The sequence below is a fragment of the Notothenia rossii genome (assembly GCF_949606895.1).
Source record: "Notothenia rossii genome assembly, chromosome: 1".
NCBI classification, from domain to species: domain Eukaryota; kingdom Metazoa; phylum Chordata; class Actinopteri; order Perciformes; family Nototheniidae; genus Notothenia; species Notothenia rossii.
In genome coordinates, this window is record NC_136912.1 from 8,476,559 (window position 1) to 8,497,930 (window position 21,372).

General features: G+C 38.2%; 1 protein-coding gene across 1 annotated transcript; it reads left to right on the forward strand.

The window, feature by feature from the left end:
- The first annotated feature begins 1,727 nt into the window (after nt 1-1,727).
- LOC307014976 (uncharacterized protein) lies at nt 1,728-5,525 on the forward strand. Its single transcript, XM_079643262.1, has 3 exons — nt 1,728-3,292; nt 4,502-4,553; nt 4,987-5,525. The coding sequence occupies exons 1-3, from the start codon at nt 2,948-2,950 to the stop codon at nt 5,466-5,468; spliced, it is 879 nt and encodes a 292-aa protein (XP_079499388.1). The 5' UTR covers nt 1,728-2,947; the 3' UTR covers nt 5,469-5,525.
- The last annotated feature ends 15,847 nt before the right edge of the window (nt 5,526-21,372 follow it).

The window sequence follows — 21,372 nt, forward strand, 5'->3', positions numbered from 1 at the left end:
GTGCCGCGGACCGTAGGCTACGTAATGTTACTTTGATCCGGTTACTTACGTTGTGGCAGATATATTTAATTAAGCTTTCTTAACATAATAGTATAATAATGTGAACATGAATAGAATATCACCTCCGATCTTCAGAGCAATCTGACTATTATAACATTAGCGTTAAGAAAGCTTACTTAAATATCTGTCACAACATAAGTAACCGGATCAGAGTAACATTAAGTACAGTCTGCGGCATATCACATGCGCCCACCCCCCCGCCCGAACTACAAATGCTGGCTATTGTGTGTTTCGCAACATGTTCTATGGCACGTCTCTTTATAAGACGTTTTCGTATTTCCCACAATTAGAAGTTGCCCATATTAAACTGTATACACCCTGGAGGTTTAGGGGATACGAAACACAGTGGTATCAAATGTAATACATATAATTATTAAATGGGTGAATTAATATACCCACATGACACCTAAGGTCAGAAGAACTTTATTTAACAGCTGGTCTGTGACCCCTTCTGTTGTTCATTGATAAGCCTGAAACATGCACTTGTCAAGGTTCAGAGGCAAATTTAGCAAATAAGGCAGTAGCCATCGATCATCTTAAGATAAGTTATACTTTATTGATCCCAAGTTGGGAAATGTTTTTGTTACAGCAGCATACTACTTTGTTCTACTCCACTACAATTCAGAGGTTAACCTGGTATTTTTACTCCACTACATTTATTTTAGTTACTTTGCAGATTCTGATTAATGATGTGAAATATAAACAACCCTTAAATCAGACTTTAGTTACACCTGAGTCAAATTCAGGGAAGGTGTAATATATTGGACGTTAAGTACTTTGTCAGACTTCATATTTATCTTTGGATAACCCCAAAGTTTTTTTCTTATTCAAAATAAGACCTTAACTTAAAGTAATCTTTAATGTTTAAATAAAGCCTTATTAGTTTGTCTGTTTTGCACATCCTCCTGTTAATATCTTTGGGTGTCCTGCACTAAACTGTTTTATTGTAGAGATCACTACAGTATTTTCTTGATATTTTCAATGTTGTATGTAGGCTACTCTTAATATTTAAATGTTTTCATCAAATAAAACTTATTCAACAACAAAATTCAATAACGTGCTTTAACCACTAGGCGGTGCGGGTTAAAAAAACAGTGGTGTAGTTAATAAAACATATCAAACATAATATGACTATTAACTTTATTGTGAAATTAAAACAGAATGGTAAAGGAATATACAGTTTCAGTCTCTCGATTTGAAGCTTATGCATTGTACCATGAACCTGTATAGGCCTGTAACAGTCAACTGCATGAGGAGTTGGAAAAGTAGTTCAGTAAATAATATCTTTAAAAACTACAAAAAAATCCCTTTCTATCAGCTGTGCACCATTATGGTGAAAATATAACCTATATACCAATTGGATCAAATATAAAAGTCAGCCAAATTGGTGTTGATACTGTGAGGAAAGGAAGATGTTGCTGCTTTGTTCGCATCTTAACCACATTAGACCAGGTCCTGATCTAAAACCTCTATACCTAGACTCATCAAATCTGGACTGGATTATCCCAGAGACTCTAAAGATTCTTTATAACACAGTTTGAGATTTGTGAAACCTTAATTCTATTTGTAAAAATACAAAAAAGGGAGATTTTGCTGGGTTTTTTTGAGAATTTTGAGCTTCTCTGGGATAATCCAGTCAAGATTTGATGAGTGTAGGTATAGAGGTTTTAGATCAGGACCTGGTCTAATGTGGTCTAGATGTAAACAAAGCAGCAAAATCTGACGTTTATGTATTTTCACAAATAGAATAAAGGTTTCACAAATCTGAAACTGTGTTATAAAGAATCTTTAGACTCTCTGGGATAATCCAGTCCAAATAAATCGTCTATGCAGCGATTTAAGAGGTTCAAACACGGAGGATTGTTCGCTCAGCGCTGTAAATTAAATGTCCCTTAGCTTTCCCCTTAACTGCTGAATCGGACGCCAACTTCAGAGTCGTTGAAACTGAAGCAAAGCGCAGGATTTCTGACATTTATCTCAGTTTTAACATTTCATTTTTAGATAGCAGAAGTCAAAACTGCTCTATATTTCTCACAGTGAAAAGACTGGGTTTCTGTTGGTCATTACATGCTCACTTAGTGATCCAGTCACAGCTTCAGTACTAATGACTGTTTTAACCGTTATAAGTGGTTTAAATACATTTAGTTAAGTACTACACTTTAGTAATGAATGTGTTCTTTACTAGTGTTGCATGCATACTATTATATATGATACTGATTTGGGCAAAACAAGTACTCTTACTTCAGTTATTTAAAGTATATTTGAATGTAGGTTTTCACCCGTAACAAACCATTTTTACACTATGGTATTGCTACTTATATTTAGGTTAATCTGAATATATCCCCCTTATTGTCTTCAAGTAATAATTTATTTTGTTAAATGTAAAAGAGGGGTGTTTAAAACTCATGACAAGTAAGACTGCTTAATTATTTCCAAACAAAATTCTAAAAACAGTACAAAACATAGGTTTAAGAAACTTTGTCAGTTGTCCTGGAGTAACCTCAACAGTTAATTGATTGTCTCAATAATCTTCAGTACATTATCAGTCTGTAGAAGATAATCAATACTAGCTAGCTTGTGTTATAACAAGGTTTATAGAATCATACATACATATATTTTCAGTTCTTGAATCACTGTTGTCTAGCTTTCACCAATACCTAAACCAAAATCAATACTTTTTTCCAATAACCTCTTCAGGATATGTGTAATAAAACATGCTATCATTCTTAAATGTACAGCTGTATAATCATAAGCTTGAACGTTTGGTGCACTAAATACACACAATCTTCTGGAATAAAGACACTCATACACATGATATAAGAAAGAAGCGTAGTGCCAACAATATGTCCTTTCTCTATTGGTCAGGTGACACGTACAGTTTGCCACCATGTCGTCCAATAAGAAGGGCGGCGATGAGCGTTTCCTCCGGGTTCAGAAGGACCCCAGGTTTTGGGAGATATCCGAGAAATACACGGTGGACAAGAGAGGCCGACCCATCAACCAAACCTCCACCGAGGGCCTGAAGCGCTTCTACAACTTCTCCAGCTCAGAGGACGAAGACGACGATGAGGAGGGTGTGAAGAGCAAGAAGGAGAAGCTGGGGAAGATAGAAGTGAAGCTGGAGAAAGAAGTGAAGCTGGAGAAAGAAGTGAAGAAAGGAAAAGCAGTGAAGAGCGAAGACATTAAAGCTAAAGGACCGCCGCCTGAACGAGGGGTCAGAGTCATAGAAGAGGGGGAGTAGATGTCTCTGAGGCTCATATTCACTGATGCAGGCTGAGGAAACGAGCACAGATTCAACTTAATAGATAAGAATAAGGTTTATACATACAAGGAATTTTCCTTGGTGTGTAAGGTGCATTAAAAAAACAGGTAAAGAAGAGAAAAAGTAAGAAAAACAACAAAAAGATTTAAAAAAATAACATTTCCGTGTTTGTATATGTTTGTGTTTTCCTTATAAATTGTCATTTCTTTGCGGTTTAATCAAGTTTTACACATCCCAGAAATCAGCACAACCTCAGCTAATGATATATGTTACTCACTAGAGACTTATAAACACTATAATAGGAGATATTTGCCTATAAATAATTGAGCTTGAATCTTTTACTTATTTCATTAAAAAGAACTGCAAATCCAAATATGGTCATTTCCTTTGTATTAGCAACCAATCTTAAAAGTACAAAGCTAAAACACTTCCTCGTTTAGCTTTCTGGAAAGCTATATTTCACATTGCTGGAATAGCTTTCAGGTTTAACTGCTTAAACATGACAATAGCGCAAAAATAAACATTATTATATTCATGCTAAATATACATAACTAAGCACAAGAAGAGGCTGTGAAGCTAAAGTCAAGAAGAGCAGCTTACTCGTTTGATGCGATGACAGAAATGAGGGACAGAACTAACGTTCACAGGAGGTGAAGCTAGGAAGCGTTCAAACGCCAGTCTTTCGCCCAAAACTTCCAATAACTGCTTCAAAAATCTGCCTACATATAAACTTAAGGAACTATTGCATTTTCATTAATAAATTGCTTTGACGTTTTATTTTATTAACGTCAGTATTTATTTTTGGTGCGCTGTAAACTGCTCAGGGCTGGTAAAGGCCTATAGATTTGAACAGTAGTTTGAAAAAAAAACAGTTTTAATAGCCGTTTTTTATTGGCTGTTTGTCTTCGTGGTTGTTTAAAAAAAAAATGCTTTTTTTTTTTGAATACTTGTTGGCTGATGTGCTCGATTTGAAAATGATGCAGTATTTAAACAGGACTTGCATCTTCTGCCTCTTATTCTGCAACAAGACAAGAGCGACAGACAAAAAATGGATTCCCATGGTAAATGGCCGAATTTAGATTAATGCGACTGTTATTCATTCACTGTGTGCTCGCTTTAGCGCTGCCTGTTAGAATATGATTGAATTGATTAAACTAATGATTGAAAATGATCTTTTCAGATGAACTTGTGCGTTACACTGCAGCAGAGAAGACCTTCGCTGTGAGAAAAGGTAGGCTGCTTTAATATTGTTTAAGTTAGAAGCAACACACTTAGCTATTCTATCTACCTCTGGAACTAGCTAAACTAATTATAAATATGTTTATTCTTCACTGTCGGCTCAATCTTTCTTCTGGATCAGCGAGCTGCATGAGATACTGACGGGCTGTCAGGAGAGAGAGAGGGAAGAGAGGAAAACACAGGCTCCGTTTATAATCCAAAAGTTACAGTACACTTTTGAATCATGTAGTTAATAATGTAGCATAATTAGGTTGTTTAATATAGAGTCGTTATCAATTTCTTTTAAAACTCTATAAATACCATAGAAGACGTTTGACCTGCACTTTTTTCTCATTTTGTCGATGTTAACCGGCTACAAAACATTTCAAAGGGAAGCTCTGGTTTTGTGTGTACACTATTTAGTCACGGTTGTTCTGTGTTTGTAGGGCTTCCAGTGTACCTGCTCACAGACTCCATGTGCCAGGGTGTTGAAGAGCAGATACCACACCTGACTGCTGCATATGTCCACCCAGGAACATTCCTCCTGGGGAGCCTGGAGCAGCACGCCTGGAAATTTGATCGGGTGACCGGGGAGGCGCTGGTGGTCGTGCACATCGGAACCCTCATTGACCGGATCCAGCGCGGCCATGCAGAGCCTCTCTATGTGGCCGTCTGCTCCATCCTCCCCCGGCCGGTGGACAACCAAAGGACGATGGATACGGTGCGGGACACCAACCGCAGGTTCAACGAATTGTGTCGGAGGAAGAGGGACACAATTCACCTCCCTACCGGGAAACTGTTTCTCAATCAAAGACAGATTATTACAAATTATTTTACAGGGGATGGACTCCACCTAAATGTGGAGGGGAAAAAAGTCCTCTTTAATTATTTAAAGAAATGTCTTTGGCATTTTTTTAAGCATTTATAGAATATTTACAAAAATGCCAAAGACATGTCTTTCTCACAGACAGACAGACAGACAGACAGACAGACAGACAGACAGATGTGTTACTATACTAGTATTGTATTGTGCTTTCTAATGTATTAACTGGGTCCATTTGGAAGAGTTTTAGACATTACTTTGTTACACACACTGTACAACACACACCTATGCATCGTCCTTGTTGAAATAAATACATAGTAATAATCATTATAAATAATAATAAGATAGAGATAGGAAATTACTGACAGGGAACCCTCTGAATCAGACTACGAGTGGCTGACTGCATCCACTCAGTGTCCGATTCAGAAACGTGACTCTTTCACCCTTTACGTCACAAACAAAGATGGTGGATGAGATTAGATCTATAAAACACATGGAACGATAATCATCGGGCCACAATGAAGGAGAGACTAGCTGCATCTTTTAAAACTTTACGCACAAAGTTTCACCTAAATAATGAAAAGCCTCTAATGCAAATGTTAATAGGGTTGTTTATTGCTTTTTCTGTAGTTTAAGAGGAAAAACAAAACACTATTGGACAGTAGGGGGCGGTTTGCACATTGAATTTGTTTTGAACGAAGAAAAGGGAGAGAGAGGAGCTTACTTGTTCCTTGGCTGAGAGACATTGATACCGTAGATAGCAGATTAAAAACGAATTGCAAATGTTATTGTAGCGTTTTAAGCAACTATTAGGCAAATTAATTAATAACCTAGTCTATCCGAGACACAACAGTATATGACTTTAAACACACTTTGTCTAATACATTGGCTTAGTAAACTTTTTTTTTTTTAGGACATATACAATTCGTATTAATGAGATTTATTAATTATGTTTGTCTAACTGCTACACATGTGGTTGTTAAAGGTTTTAAGATATACATAATCACATGGGGTCTTTAAGGTTTCAAACAGGTTCATAAGGTAGGCCCACTATAAGATGAAAACATGATTTTTAAAACTAATTTCTGAATCTCACATTAGCCTGTAGTTTGGTATATCATTGATATGGCCTGGACACCCCTTATCAATGATCATTTACTTTTTTAGAACAAATTAGGCCACTAATGAGCTCAATAATTCACATGTATTATTATTACTTTATAAATTAAGAGTAATAGGGGTATATTACAAAACCTTTGAAGGAATCGTATCAATTAAAATAAATGTATGGCAAGTATGATAAAATGAACATAATGTCAAGATATAGCAATATACAATCAACATGCTTGATTATAAAGGCAAGAAGAACAATAAACAGATGAACATTTAGGTTGTATGTGTACATTGTGATAGAGCAAACCATCTTTATACATGTAGCAGCCTAAATAGCAAACTAAGCTTCTTGAACTGCTGCTAGAACAGTTTCACCATGGGGTATTTCTAACAAGACCAAAAAGATATACAAGGCTTCCAAAACAGAAGAAACCAACTCAATACAGTATTTTAATTTCCTTCAAAATGACAAAAGCACCAATAAAAACCAAATTACATCAAGTAAAAGTTTGATGTCGCCTATCACAGTGCACTGAGATTTGTTACTAATTGTAAAGTACTTACTCATCACTGTAGGCTCAGTCATTGGTACATGTTCATCTATAAAGCCATGTTAGGTAAATTACCATCATATATCTGCTCTCTGATCTCACAGAGAGTTGTAGGTAGCTATTGCCTGAGATCTCACGATGTGGTTTTGTTACATGTGCCAAGTGCTAGGACTTGAAACTGAGCAATTTGGTTCCACTGCATGATTTTAAAGCTCGGATAGATTCTATGCAATTTGATACTGTTGGTACCTATCATTGTCGATAGGTATGTAAATGTAGCACTGTGAATATGTTGTATGATGTCCTTTTTGTTTTCTGTTTTCATGTGTAACTGACTAGCAGCAGGTCTCTCTTGAAAGATAGATGATTGATGATCTCAATGGGATTCGCCTGGTTAAATAAAGGCTTGAAATGAAATGACATATTGTTAGAAAAATATCACTCGACACCAGGTTGAGAATCAATGATCAGGTAACTAATTTATTCTTGCAAGAAGGAGCAGAGTTAAATCACATACAAAGGATATGGCTTAACTCACACACATGGGGTATGTTACTCAAAGGAACAGCACAAAAGGAGAACAGGACTACATATAAACACAACGGTTAATGGGGCACAGGTGAAAACAATCATGAGCAGGAGACCACAATCAAGCTGGCAGGTGACACACAACAACGGGAAGTGTAGACACCTGAAAAGAGAGGACAGAGTCAACATCAAAATAAAATGCAAGGCCACAAGAATAAACACAAAACAATAAACTAACAGAACTCTAACGCTGAAACCTTACAATAACCCAGTGAGAAAGTAGTCGCACACCTCCAATAAAATGTGCAGGTCTGATAACGCCACAAGAAAGATGCACGAGAGGCCTACCTACGTGAATGTTCCTTAAATCCTTTTATTATTGCACACCTTTTTATTTGCAAGTGCATATAGTGAGAGAACATTGGGATTCAAACAGAATGTTTGTCAGGTCTAAGTGGTGGTGAATCACTATTGCATGCATTTACAAATGAAATGTGTTAAGGAGCAATCAATTGTATTGTGCCATATCACTATATTATGGCCTTATCCTTACTCACCGTTATCATGAAGACACCACAGTCATTCCCATGGGTCTGCTTCGGAAGCCCCTGTATGAAGAAAAGTTAGTAAGAGCATAATAGTCAATTGTGACAATACGATAGTGGCATTGCAAACACCTCAATATCCAGAGCAGTCTTCTCTGTCCAGGATCCTGCAATGATTTTCTGTGCAACACCCCTGGGAAAGCAAGAGCAAAACTAGGTCAAACATCAGAAATTAGGAGTGAAAGAAAAAAAAGAGGGAGAACAAAACTTTGTTGCTTCAGACTCAGAACATGAACCGCCAACTGTAGTCCACAGAACGGGGAACACAGTTGTAGAAAATAACAGCCAATAACACGTTCAGACCATGCAAATAAAGTAAATCGTGTTATTGGAAAAAGTTCAACGAGGAAGATTTCTCTCTGTCTCCCTTCTGATTGTGTTTGACACTTGGCTATTTCATTCAACTTCAGCTCTAAGGAAGCTATAACAATCCTTCCGTACTTAAGGACTACAGTGCCTCCTGTTTGAACTTTTCTTTTTTTTAACAAATAGTCTTAACATTATAGGCAGGTCAGGGTAACGTGACCGCCAGAACACACACATCCAGGGTAACTTTAAAGGGGACCTATCATGCTATATTTGAATAATATATTGTAGGGCCATACCTATATAAGGTATATTTATAAGTTTTATTGGTCAAAATACCAAACAGGTCATGCATTTTAGCCATGCCTCATTTTGCCTCACTCCAGCTCTGTCTCTGCATGAGCTGGAGCTGACCCCCCCCCCATGCAAAGGAGGGGGCGAGGCACAAGCGTCATGTTACTATGCTGTTGCTATGCTGTTGCCATGCCACGGCAACCTCTCATTCCCCTGATAGGTGGAGAGTTGACCATACAGGCGGAGTGCACCTCTGTGACATCATAGAGGTGTAAATCAGAATCCACATGTATCAAATCCGTTGCAGCCCCGTTTTTAGATATTTGGGTATGGAGGAAAAGAGAAAGGGTTGTATTTTCTGACACTTGGTGAGTTCCCTGGAACACCGGGGACACATATTCATGTATAAAAGACGTACAAAAGTGCATTTTGCATGATAGGTCTCCTTTAATAGATTCCTGTAGGGCTCACAGGGGAAACCCCCTGTTCTTCTGAAATATTGCGAATCCAGAAAGAAAAGTTCTTTCTGGAGTGGCCTCATCAACTAGAGGGAATATTCAGTCTGGACAATAAGCAAATAGTACCCTTTGGGGGTAATAACATTGCCTCAACAAATTCACAAGCAAATAGCATGAGTAATGAAGGTTAAAGCTAAGAAATTCACAACCACATCCTTTCAATGTACATCTGTGGGTGTCATATGCTGCATACAAAGTCTGTATATTTTCAGTGGGTATAATGAACTTACACACAGGAGAAAATGCCCTGGAACCCACAGTGGAATGATCAGGGCTTCCCTCTGATCAGCATCCTTCTGTTGAAAATTATGTACTGCATTTTCATAAAGTAATTTAGTAATGTGGTGTTGCAAAATCGGAAGACCACAGCAAAAATCTCAAATTACGATAATTGTTTTTTTTCAAAACTTACCAGATGCACCCCAGACCTTTTGGAACACCTTGTCATGGTACTGGACATGGACTTGGTAGTGGTATTCTGTGTTAAACACAATGTTGTTGGCCCTGGTCCGAGAACCTATCCAAGGTGCCCATTTATGGTACGATGGGGATACCACACATGGATTTGAAGCATTACCTAGGAAAGAGCCAAACCGACAAATTATGACCAAAATTGTTTATATAAGGTTATATACACAAACACACAGCTTATCCTGAAAAAACTCAAACTAAATTGTTAACAAATGCCTGCAGTTTGACCTAATTGGCACATTGCAATCTCTAAATCATCACCTTTCAAATTGCTCAAAGTTGACTTACTCTTCACAAGGCCTCGACAAAGGATCTCTTCGCTAACCGAATGCCAGAAGTCTTCAATGTCAACCTGGCCATCAAATTCAGGTGGTGGCTCTTGGAGGTCACTCACTGAAAGAGTTGTCTAAGTTGGAATTGTAACTGACACCATAAGAAATCTGAATTAATTAGCACTCACTTGGCAGGCTGAAGACTCCCTTTTTATGCAAATCCATAATCACCACAGGAGGATGATCTCCACAGTTTACACATGAGAAGTAATTTGTTTGTGATGACAGGGCTTCAAAATTAAGGTACCCATGGAGTCACGATCTGGATATTTTTGCTTGTTTGTCGCTTGTAAAGCCTCTACAACTCTTCCCACTGCTGTATGGTTCTACAAGTGGATGTGGAGGAAAAACTGTCAGGCTAATATTACAATGGATAGGAACAAAGGTTAACACATACAACATAATATCAAACTTGTACACAAAAACAACACGTTGTGTTTTTGCGCTTTGTGATCAACATTTTGGGGGCTGTGGAAATATTGTGCCATGTTGCTGCAGCAGTCGGAGCCATCCCTGGAGCGGTCGTCGGGGTCATCCCTGGAGCTGTCGTCGGGGCCATCACTGGAGCGGCCGTCGGGGCCATACCTGAAGCGGTCGTCGGGGTCATATCTGGAGCTGTGGTCGGGCCATCACTGGAGCTGTGGTCGGGCCATCACTGGAGCTGTGGTCGGGCCATCACTGGAGCTGTGGTCGGGCCATCACTGGAGCTGTGGTCGGGCCATCACTGGAGCGGTTGTCGGGGTCATCCCTGGAGCTGTCGTCGGGGCCATCACTGGAGCGGCTGTCGGGCTCATCCCTGGAGCGGTCGTCGGGGTCATACCTGGAGCTGTGGTCGGGGCCATCACTGGAGCTGTCGTCGGGGCCATCACTGGAGCGGTCGTCGGGGCCATCCCTGGAGGAGTCATTGTGGTTAATGGGGCCGCCGCCAACGTAGTTGGATGTTCAGTGCAGCAGTTTTTAAGGTGACTAATAAACATCTCCTTTCTCCCAATGATTCTTGGGCAAAAACCACAGTGATAACGGCTGCTGGCCACACATTGGAGATGGCATTTATAGACATTACAACCTAAAAAAGAGACAGAAAGTGGTTAGAGGATTCTAGAAACAAACCAAAATGAATTTCTTGTAAATATGCAATTTGAAATAAGGTGTTTGTGCGAGAGCAATAAATAATCATGTCACCAAAAACAATATTTTTGCCTATAAAGTATAAACTGAATTTTTGCAGATTGAATGTGTGATTATGCTCATATTGTGCCTACCCCAAATAAGGATACTATTCCAGCATTATTAATGCTTCATAACCTAAATATAAATCTAATTTGTAATGTTCAATTTCTAATTCAAAACTAATTTAGACCAAGGATGTCCTTGGGCATAGAAATAACACATGTATCCATAATGTGTGAAGCATTACACCTTAAGGAAACTTGGAGACCATTCAAAATTCAAATGATTAAGTATACAATGATGATATAGAATTATAGATGGACTTACCTCCATATTTTACAATTGACCTCTGGTGGCTCTGCAAATGAGCCATCAGGGCAGGGTATGACCCGGTCCTTTCACAAAATGGACACTGGAGAGTGTCCGAGTCCAATTTGTTTAGCTCTGGGCATGCTCCATCTCGGAGTGTTGTTTTGTTAGTCTATAGGTGAATAAAATAGAATACAATTTAAATGAGTTTAATATTGGAAATAGTCAACAAGCAGTAATAGACTGCATACACATATATATTATTTATATATTCCATTCCTTTAAATTGAATATTTAAAATAAAAATTAGCTAAATAAAGACAATTACACTGCGCTAAACAGCCAAATCGAAAAAACAACCGAGAACCTAAATAGTATGTAATTATATCTAAAACCACAAGACGTTAATTACCTGTACTCGGTACGCCATATTGCAGGGATCACCAACTACATTTGTCCAAGGGCCAAAATGTATCCAATAGACACTATCGCGGGCCAGCGATTTTTATATAGCCCAGAAGGGGGGGTGGGTCCGTGTACGTTTTGTCAGTTTGATTTTTCGTTTAAACCAAAAGCCAAAAAACGAAAAAAATAGCAGCCTTTTTTCCCATTTGTGTTGTCTGAATCAAAAGACGGATAACGAGAAAACTTAATAAAAAAAAGTCTGTAAGGTCAGAATCCGTGTACTGTATCTACCGTCAAATTGTTTTTCTTTATTAAACACGTAAACGGAAGAGTACTTGTGGGGGTAGTTTCACTAGTACTGAGTCCAACAGGATCAATCTCACGAAGAACTAATGGCAAGAAAAAATAATTCCCTCTTCAAACTTAGCAGAAGTGGCTTGATTTTGTTCTCAGCAGGGGACTCTGACAGAGTATTTCTCAGAAAATACACAGTAAAAGTACTTCAATGTATTGTAAGTAGTAGACTAACTAATACAAAGTCAAACAGTATCAATTTCATTAAGAACTTATGGTAAAATTATATTTTTATCATTCATCAAAGATAGCAGAAACACATGCATTATGTAGGCTACTATGGAGGGGACTCTGACAGAGGATTAGGCCTACTCACAAAGTACACAGCAAAAGTACTTCATTTTATTTCTGGTAGAAGTCAAACTAGAACCGAGTCCAACAGTGTCAGTTTTCTTAAGAACTTGTGGTAAAACATATTTGTATCACTCGTCAAATATAGCAGGAATAATGAAGAGCAGCTGATTTGAAAAAACAAACGCGAGAGGCGGCTGAGTTGACCGCGGTGCAGAATCGCTGTGTAGTTTGAATCTCCGAAAAATGTTGTCCCATTTTAGACAGAGGCTTATTATATTTACAGCCCTTAGTAACATCCATTTTCTGGGCTCAATATGTGTCTTGGCCGTTTTCGTTGTGATCGCTAAATTCACCTTGTTTCCCTTTGTTTATGTTATTATGACCGCTTTTGTTTTGAAATCACTTCCGTGAGTTTCGCCCCGCCCATCGCTCCAATGACCATTAGACCATTTAGTAAGGTAAAAAGCAAAAAGCAAAAAGGCCTCTCAAAGGCTCTTCCGTTTATATGTTTAATAAAAAAAAACTATTGGACAGTAGATACACGGATTATGTAGCAATAATACATAATACATATTTTTTAAATGTCTCCAGTACCGATAAAAAGACCGATAACGTTGGAGCTTAACGGCGCGTAAAACACACGTGATGACGTCACCAACGAATCGACGACTGAATTAGTTGGCAACTAATTTGGTCATCGATTTTAACCGATTAAGTCGATTAGTTGTTGCACCCCTATACAGGAAGACATCTTTACACAATTCAAAGGTATGTGGGGGATGGAAGGAAGGTGGGGTTTAAAAGAAGGGAGGAAAATGTAATTTCTCGGATGAGAATAGGTCATACAGGTCTCAATCATACTTTAAAGTGGACCTATCATGCTATATTTGAATAATATAGTGTAGGACCATACCTATATAAGGCATATTTATACTTTTTCTTTTTCAAAATACCAAACAGATCATGCATTTTAGCCATTCCTCATTTCGCTCAATTTAACACTGTCTTTTCAGGGGCTGATTCTGTGAGAACAGCACCATCTACAGGCCTGGCATATGTACTACAGCGCATGGGCGTAGGAAGCATCCTGAATGTGGGGGGGGACATTTTTAACGGGGGGTTTGGGAGGTGGTTTGATACTTTTATGTGGCTATACTAGCATGAGGAAAATGATGGGTACATTTTGTAATTTCATCCAGTAGTATGTTGGAGATCGGAGGATGTTTAAAACCAACCTCGTCTCCGCGTGTCGTTTGGTAAGCTGGGTAAATTCGTAAAAAAGGAAGGGATTAAGAAACACCAGAATGCAAGTTAAACAATAATCTTGTTTTAATGATAAAAAGTAACAATACAAATACAAAGGAAGTACTTCCTGCTCTTCCTCCAATCTTACGGATCTGGTCAGTTTGAAGAAAAGAAGAGACTGGTCTAAAGAAAACATAGGCTTATATCCAAAAACCCCAGGAGGAGCTATGCGGCTGCCCCCCCCCCCCCCCCCCCCCCGAGGGGTCCTCCACTTAGAAAAGACAGCCAATCAGCGCGAGCCAGAGGCGACCCTTACATTCGAGATAACAAACCCCTCCTTGCAAGTTTCATATACTTTTGGCATTTTATAAAGATAGGTTTAAGATATAGTTTTTTATAGTTGGATTATACAAATAACACATGTGAGTTACCTTAACCTCAAACAATAATAACAAGAGGAAAACATCAGCTCTGATCTCAAGCAGTTAAAAAGTACCGCACACTCATTTAGCCTGCAGCTCTTCCAGACACTTGAGCTATTGTTCTTTAAGAATATTCCCTGCAGAATCTTTATTTCAAATAAAAGGTTTCACATTGCATATTTCCAGCTTCCTTTACACATACTGTTATTATTAATACAAAGTAATCAACCACACACATCTATTTAAAACAAGTAGATTTCCCTGATCATTGACATGCTGAAAATCTCAAGAAGAATGTCCCCTCCCCCAGCTCTCTCGTCCCTGTCATAAAAGTTGCTTCCATTTCATATAGAGTAATAAAACATGTTTAAGCTAATTTCTCCACAATGTTTGTAGCCATCTAGTACCCACACATGAAAGAATAAAAACAGAGGAATCAAATAAAACACCAATACAGGAATAGTTGATAAATGATTATACAGGACATATGATCAAGGAATACACACACATATTCTCTATGAAGTGACCCTTGTTATAGGTCCGAATGTCCTGTCCCCTGACAGTCATGAGTTTTGGTTGATTAACAGAAGTTTAATTGTTCTTATCGCTTAATGGCTTCCCTGAACTTCCCTTCACCCCAAAGTCAGCTTACTAGGAATGAATACATTTTATTGATAAGCTGTTAACTGCCTTATATCTGAAAATGTATCCGGGAATTCCCCTGTTGATTGCAAGGACTATTGATAATTAACAGAGAGACCCTAGGGGCCTCTTCTTGGTATCTGCTAGGCAGAAGTCACTCAATGCAGAAATCACAAGTTTAACATACATTCTATATATGAGGTGACATTAAAATGAATATACCAGATTGAACTTTCCTGCCATAACACGTTACTTTAATCCTTCAAATAATTCAAATAATACTTCAAGTAAAGAAAGGAAACATATTTGATTATTAATTCAGAGCCGTCTTTGAATTAATAAAAAGCAGTTTAAATGCCCATTTTTTGGACATTTATATACAACAATAAATATTTGTGAGTGCATTGAGAGATATTGTTGTGGAGAGTAATTTATATATAAATCGCAAAAATACATTTGTGAATCCTTCTGTGAGCATTTATTAATATTGAGACTGATCTGAGTCCACACAGATGTTAAATTCACCTAGGAATGGTATCATTGACTTAAATGTTGCTCTTCTGTCTATATTGGTCATATGATGCCCCTTGACTGAAATGTTTCCTGTTCAATATCCCCACTGATTTCCTTAAAATTCTGGGATGAGAGTCCACATCACAATTTACTCTAAACTGTCATTTCCCTTTCATCATTCACCTCAGCAATGAACCTCTCTCCAGTGTCCCTGTGTTCTGCCTCTGACTCACTCTCAAGCGCCTAGATGGTGGCGAAGTGATCATTATTTATTGAGCAGTATAGGCTACTCTTTCACATTGAATCATAACAAGTCATACTGAATGTAAATACAACTCGCTCTAAAGTAAGTCCCAGTCTGTGACATTGGACATTTTGAAGACTCAAAGTCCCAAGCAGTAGGTAGAATATTAGCTAGTCTATGTAATGTGCACAGAAAATAAATAGTTAACTGAATACTGGGATGGAAATTGCTTATAAGCACTCACTAAAACATAAACACACACAAAAATCTTCTGAATGATAAGAAGTATAATTAAAACATAATGCACATTACCATTTTGAGAGAGAGTACCTAAGTTAAAGAACTCAGAAAATAATCTCTTATCGAACTGAGGCTCCAGTAAAACACACTGACTGCGTCTCTACAGTACATCATGGTGTTTACATGAGCACAGAGATCGGGTTATTCATGTTCCCTGTTTACATGATAAATACTAGTAACCTGGCATTTCGATGCCTTTTCTCATCTAAACTATTCAGTATTTGTATCTCTCTATAATGGCATAAAGACGAAACTCCTCTCCAGAAGTGAGACGCCGCCGCCATCACTGTTAACTGATTAACTGCTACCAGCTGATGACTTACTTTCCTCTTCTTTGAAAAAAATGTTCTTATGTCCATGTTGTCTGGGGGAGAAAACATATCAAACCAAGAGATCGTCAGCTTTGATTTTCGCTGTATTAACAATGACCTGAACATTTGGTGTGTGTGCCTTACCTCCGCTAGCGGCATCGCTTCATACAACTGATCTGAGGTGTCCAACTATGACAACACTCCTTGAACATGCGCGGCGCGCTATGGGAGAATCTGCCTTGGTACAAAGTAGCAGTGAAAACACGAGAGACAGCAAGCGCATTTCGTGGCATCTGCGGGCAGTGGCAAGTACTTCCGGCATCTGCCACAGAGGCCGCTACTCCGTGGTATCTGTGGCAAGTATATGCCACAGATCCCACAACTTGCCGTGGCAAGTATATGCCACAACCATGCCACAACTTGCCGTGGCAAGTATATGCCACAACTTATATATGCCACAACTTGCTGTGGCAAGTATATGCCACAACTTGCTGTGGCAAGTAAATGCCACAAGTTAAGAGTTAAGAGAAGGTTTACGGTAGCTGCCACTCGCCTTCCGTGGCAAATGCTGATATTTAAATGTCGCTGTTTTGGCATGACTTTATCGGACTGATCTGTACACAAGACTGATGATCTGTTACTGATGGTCCGATCATATTTTTCAAAAAGATTAAACATTATATGTTCTATAGATTTTACTTGGAGAACGTGGTTTGTTAAAATAAATAAACGTGCTATTTTTATGATAATACTCAAGATATATTATTAGTAAGTTGACATAAAGATCTAACATTGTTGACCAGAGGTGGGAAATAGGCTAACTTGTATACTCAAGTACTGTATTTGTGATTTAGAAATAGCCTACTTGTAATTTAGTTGAGTATGTAAATGGTATGTTACGTAGTAGGCTACTTACCCCACTACAATTCAGAGGTAAATTGTGTAATTGTAGCCTACTCAGGGGCGCCGTAAGGGGGTGAAAAGTTAGGACGATTCTAAGGGCCCGTGACTGACAGGGGCCCCAAAAAGTGTAGAACATTAAGAAAAAATGTTTAAGTAACCTTTCATCAATCATCAATAATTAACATTAATATAACATTATATTGATAATACACTCACTAAACTTACGATTCATTTCACTTTTTTTGTTCGAAAAGTTAATTATCCAAAGCCTCTGTATACCCCCCTCTATTTACATGTAATGGTTTGGTCCTGTCTCCAAGCGCTGTGCGGCACCGCTCTTTCTAGCAGAGTCAGAGCATGTGAGACAGGGATGCGAGTACTTACGTGTGTACGACGTCTCAACGACTAACAAAGTCAGGCTTTCAAAAAAGAAAATAAAGGAGAGAAAGACAAGAGAGAGTGACAGTATGTCACCCAGTTTTGCTCTGATTTAACACCACCATCAGGCCTTTTCACTTCCGGTTTGTTGTCCATTTACACTTTAATACCCACCTATTTTGTAGTTGGTATGTATATTTAATTAGAAAATCTGCTGCTTATGTTTTTTTTTTGTGATAGCATTTTTATAAATGATAATATTGGTGTTAATGTTCACTTTATTTTAATTTAAGTGGTCATGTATAATTAAGTAATATTTATTTTGATTTATGAATTTTCCATTCAAAAATGTTATTAAAAAGGCATGTACACCATAAAAGATGACTATTGAGGTCTATTGTCAGGAATGTTAGTGTTATATCAAATAGTGAATTCTACTGCAGCAGAATGTTGCAGTAGAATTTGCAGTCTGCACAGTGTTATATGTTCACAGCTCAGTGTCAGTAAATATTGATCGCTTAGTATTGGACTACAAGATAGATGCAAGCCTGTGCAGGTAGAGTTATTTAAAGCATAAATGAGTCGGTTGGGTTCTGGAGGTGTGGTTACAGCAATTGTGCTTGGTTTGCGTGGCATGTGCCTGGTGGTGGGGCCCAATGTGATATATCTTCATGGGGCCCAAAATCCCTGGCGGCGCCCCTGAGCCTACTCCCCTACATTTATTTAATACGCTACCTTTAGTTACTTACTACAGATTCTGATTAATGATGATACATATAATCAAGTCTTAAATCAGACTTTATAGAGTAAATTCACAAGATACCCTACTACAGTATACAAAGTCATTAAAACTAGCTGCACCTTTACCAGCTTTGAGAACACTTTCATGATCAATCATTATAATGAAAACATGTATTATGCACTTTAAGTATATTGTTATGCTAATCATTTTGCGCTTTTACTTGAGTAACATTTTAATGCATGACTTTTACTTGTAACAGAGTATTCCAACATTTAGGTGGGCTACTTCTACTTTTACTTCACACTAGAACCGCCAGGGGTCGCTGTATAGCCTACCTAAAACCACCAACGTGTCAAATGAACGAATGCATTGATTTTCAAGGTACAATATTATTTTATTTATCATACTAGAACACAATGAGTGTTGCCATTACTCGCCGTGGCATGTGCCTTGGCATTTGTGGCATCTCCCACAGAGGCCACTACTCTGTGGCATCTGTGGCAAGTATATGCCACAGATGCCACAACTTGCCGTGGCAAGTATATGCCACAACTTGCCGTGGCAAGTAAATGCCACAGATGCCACAACTTGCCGTGGCAAGTATATGCCACAACTTGCCGTGGCAAGTAAATGCCACAGATGCCACAACTTGCCGTGGCAAGCATATGCCACAACTTGCCGTGGCATTTGCGCATGCTGAACGGGAGTTGCCACAAGATGCCAGAGTTAAGAGAAGTTTTACAGTAGCTGCCACTCGCCTTCCGTGGCAAATGCTGATATTTAAACTTGTATTTATCGTGTAAAATGTCGCTCTTTAGGCATGACTTTATCGGACTGATCTGTACACAGGACTGATGTGCGATCTCTATTTTTCAAAAAGATAATAAATTATCATTTATATTCAATTTTATTTAGAATAGCCTACGTTGTTTGTTAAAATAAACAAACGTGCTATATCTATGATAGTAGGCTAAACATAGGCCTATATTGTAATAAAAAAAGAAATATTGGCAAGTGAGCGTTGCAACGCAAGCCCTTGGCAATTGTCGCTTCTTGAGGGGAGTTTCCACTGCTTGCTACGATAACCAGGTGTATTGTTACTAGTAAAGACAAATAATTAAAAAATAAATATCTGTATTGACACAGCAACGTGTACAATGGTGTTATTAGACTTGGCTACAGACTTAGGGCAGCACCATGAGAATGATAAATACTTAAATAAACATGAAGAATGTTCTCTTAAGCATGATACTCCAAGCAATCCTCATTTAACCGTATAAAGTTGATTTAATATGTTGAGGAAAGAGGGTTACAATGTAATATAATTACACCCTTGTTAAAACTTTTTTTGTGCATCAGTAAAAAGGTTATATGTCATGCATGCAAATATCAAATCATTGTGTTGCTAATTAACATAAACAGATTTTGATATGATAGGTTGTATTTACTTTATTTATCTAAAATGTTGAAATCTTTGCGTTACAGCAGTGATAAGGGATAGGAAACATAAAATAATAATAATAAAAAGAAACAGGAAATAATTTACACATTATTAGTAGATATTTATCTACAGAGTATCTAAAGAATAAACAATATAGCCTACTGAATATGTAAGAATACACTATAATAAACCATCTTACTAAAACCAATAGAAACATATATTTGTCTTTCTTAACCCTTTCATCCATGAATTATGAAAGCCTCACTCAGGATTTTTTTACCAGGTGTTTTTATTGCTCTTGGGGCATGAAAAACAAGATTTTAACTTTAGTTTATTTTTATCTAGTTTTTTCAAATTTAGAACATTTAAAAATACATTTAAAAAAAGAATTTTAAGGATGATGTTTTATAATAATATATCTTGAGTATTATCATAAAAATAGCACGTTTATTTATTTTAACAAACCACGTTCTCCAAGTAAAATCTATAGAACATATAATGTTTAATCTTTTTGAAAAATAGAGATCGGACCATCAGTAACAGATCATCAGTCTTGTGTAGCCTACAGATCAGTCCGATAAAGTCATGCCAAAACAGCGACATTTTACGCGATAAATACGGGTTTAAATATCAGCATTTGCCACGGAAGGCGAGTGGCAGCTACCGTAAACCTTCTCTTAACTCTTAACTTGTGGCATTTACTTGCCACGCAAGTTGTGGCATATACTTGCCACGGCAAGTTGTGGCATATATAAGTTGTGGCATATACTTGCCACGGCAAGTTGTGGCATGGTTGTGGCATATACTTGCCACGGCAAGTTGTGGCATCTGTGGCATATACTTGCCACAGATACCACATTTGTGGCATATACTTGCCACAGATACCACGGAGTTGTGGCAGATGCCGGAAGTACTTGCCACTGCCTGCAGATGCCACGAAATGAGCCAGGCCCTACTGGAGAACATGGTACGGAGTTTCATTGATTTGGGCATTCTCTCAAGAAGCAAGTGGAATGGATTTGATAGTGAAGCACTGACACATTGCTCTACAAAGTGCGGCGAGTGGATAGACCGATTCACGGACTTTCCACATGGTAAAAGTGGGGGGGGGGGGGTCTAAACTAATCATTTGAAAAAGTGTGGGGGGGGGGGGGGGGGGGGGGGACGCCCGTGCCACAGCATCTCCAGCGCTTTCGAACGGCAATGTCCGTGGCTGTCTCCTCCTGATTGGTGGAGTTGGCCCAATAGCCGTAAAGTGTATACACTGTAGCCAGCCAGAAACTGTTGAGTATGTTTTACTGTTTTGCAGGAAATATAGTACTCAGAGAAATGTGCTTTTCCAGACACTGAAGAAAGCAAAATTCCATGACTTGTCGCTATCAGGGCTGTTAGGGAAAACATCAGGCAATATGTATTGTGAGATTATTACGTTTCTAAGAGAATTGATACATTTAAAATAATCTAGAAGTTTGGTCCTTTATTTTATTTTATTTCTTTTGTTTATTGCTTTCTGCATAGTCTCTTGTCCACACTCCAGTCCAGTTGGCTGCGGTAATGCACCTACAAGTTAGTTTGCCAACCGCCAATAAACAATAAAGAAGAAGAAGGAATAGGCGGA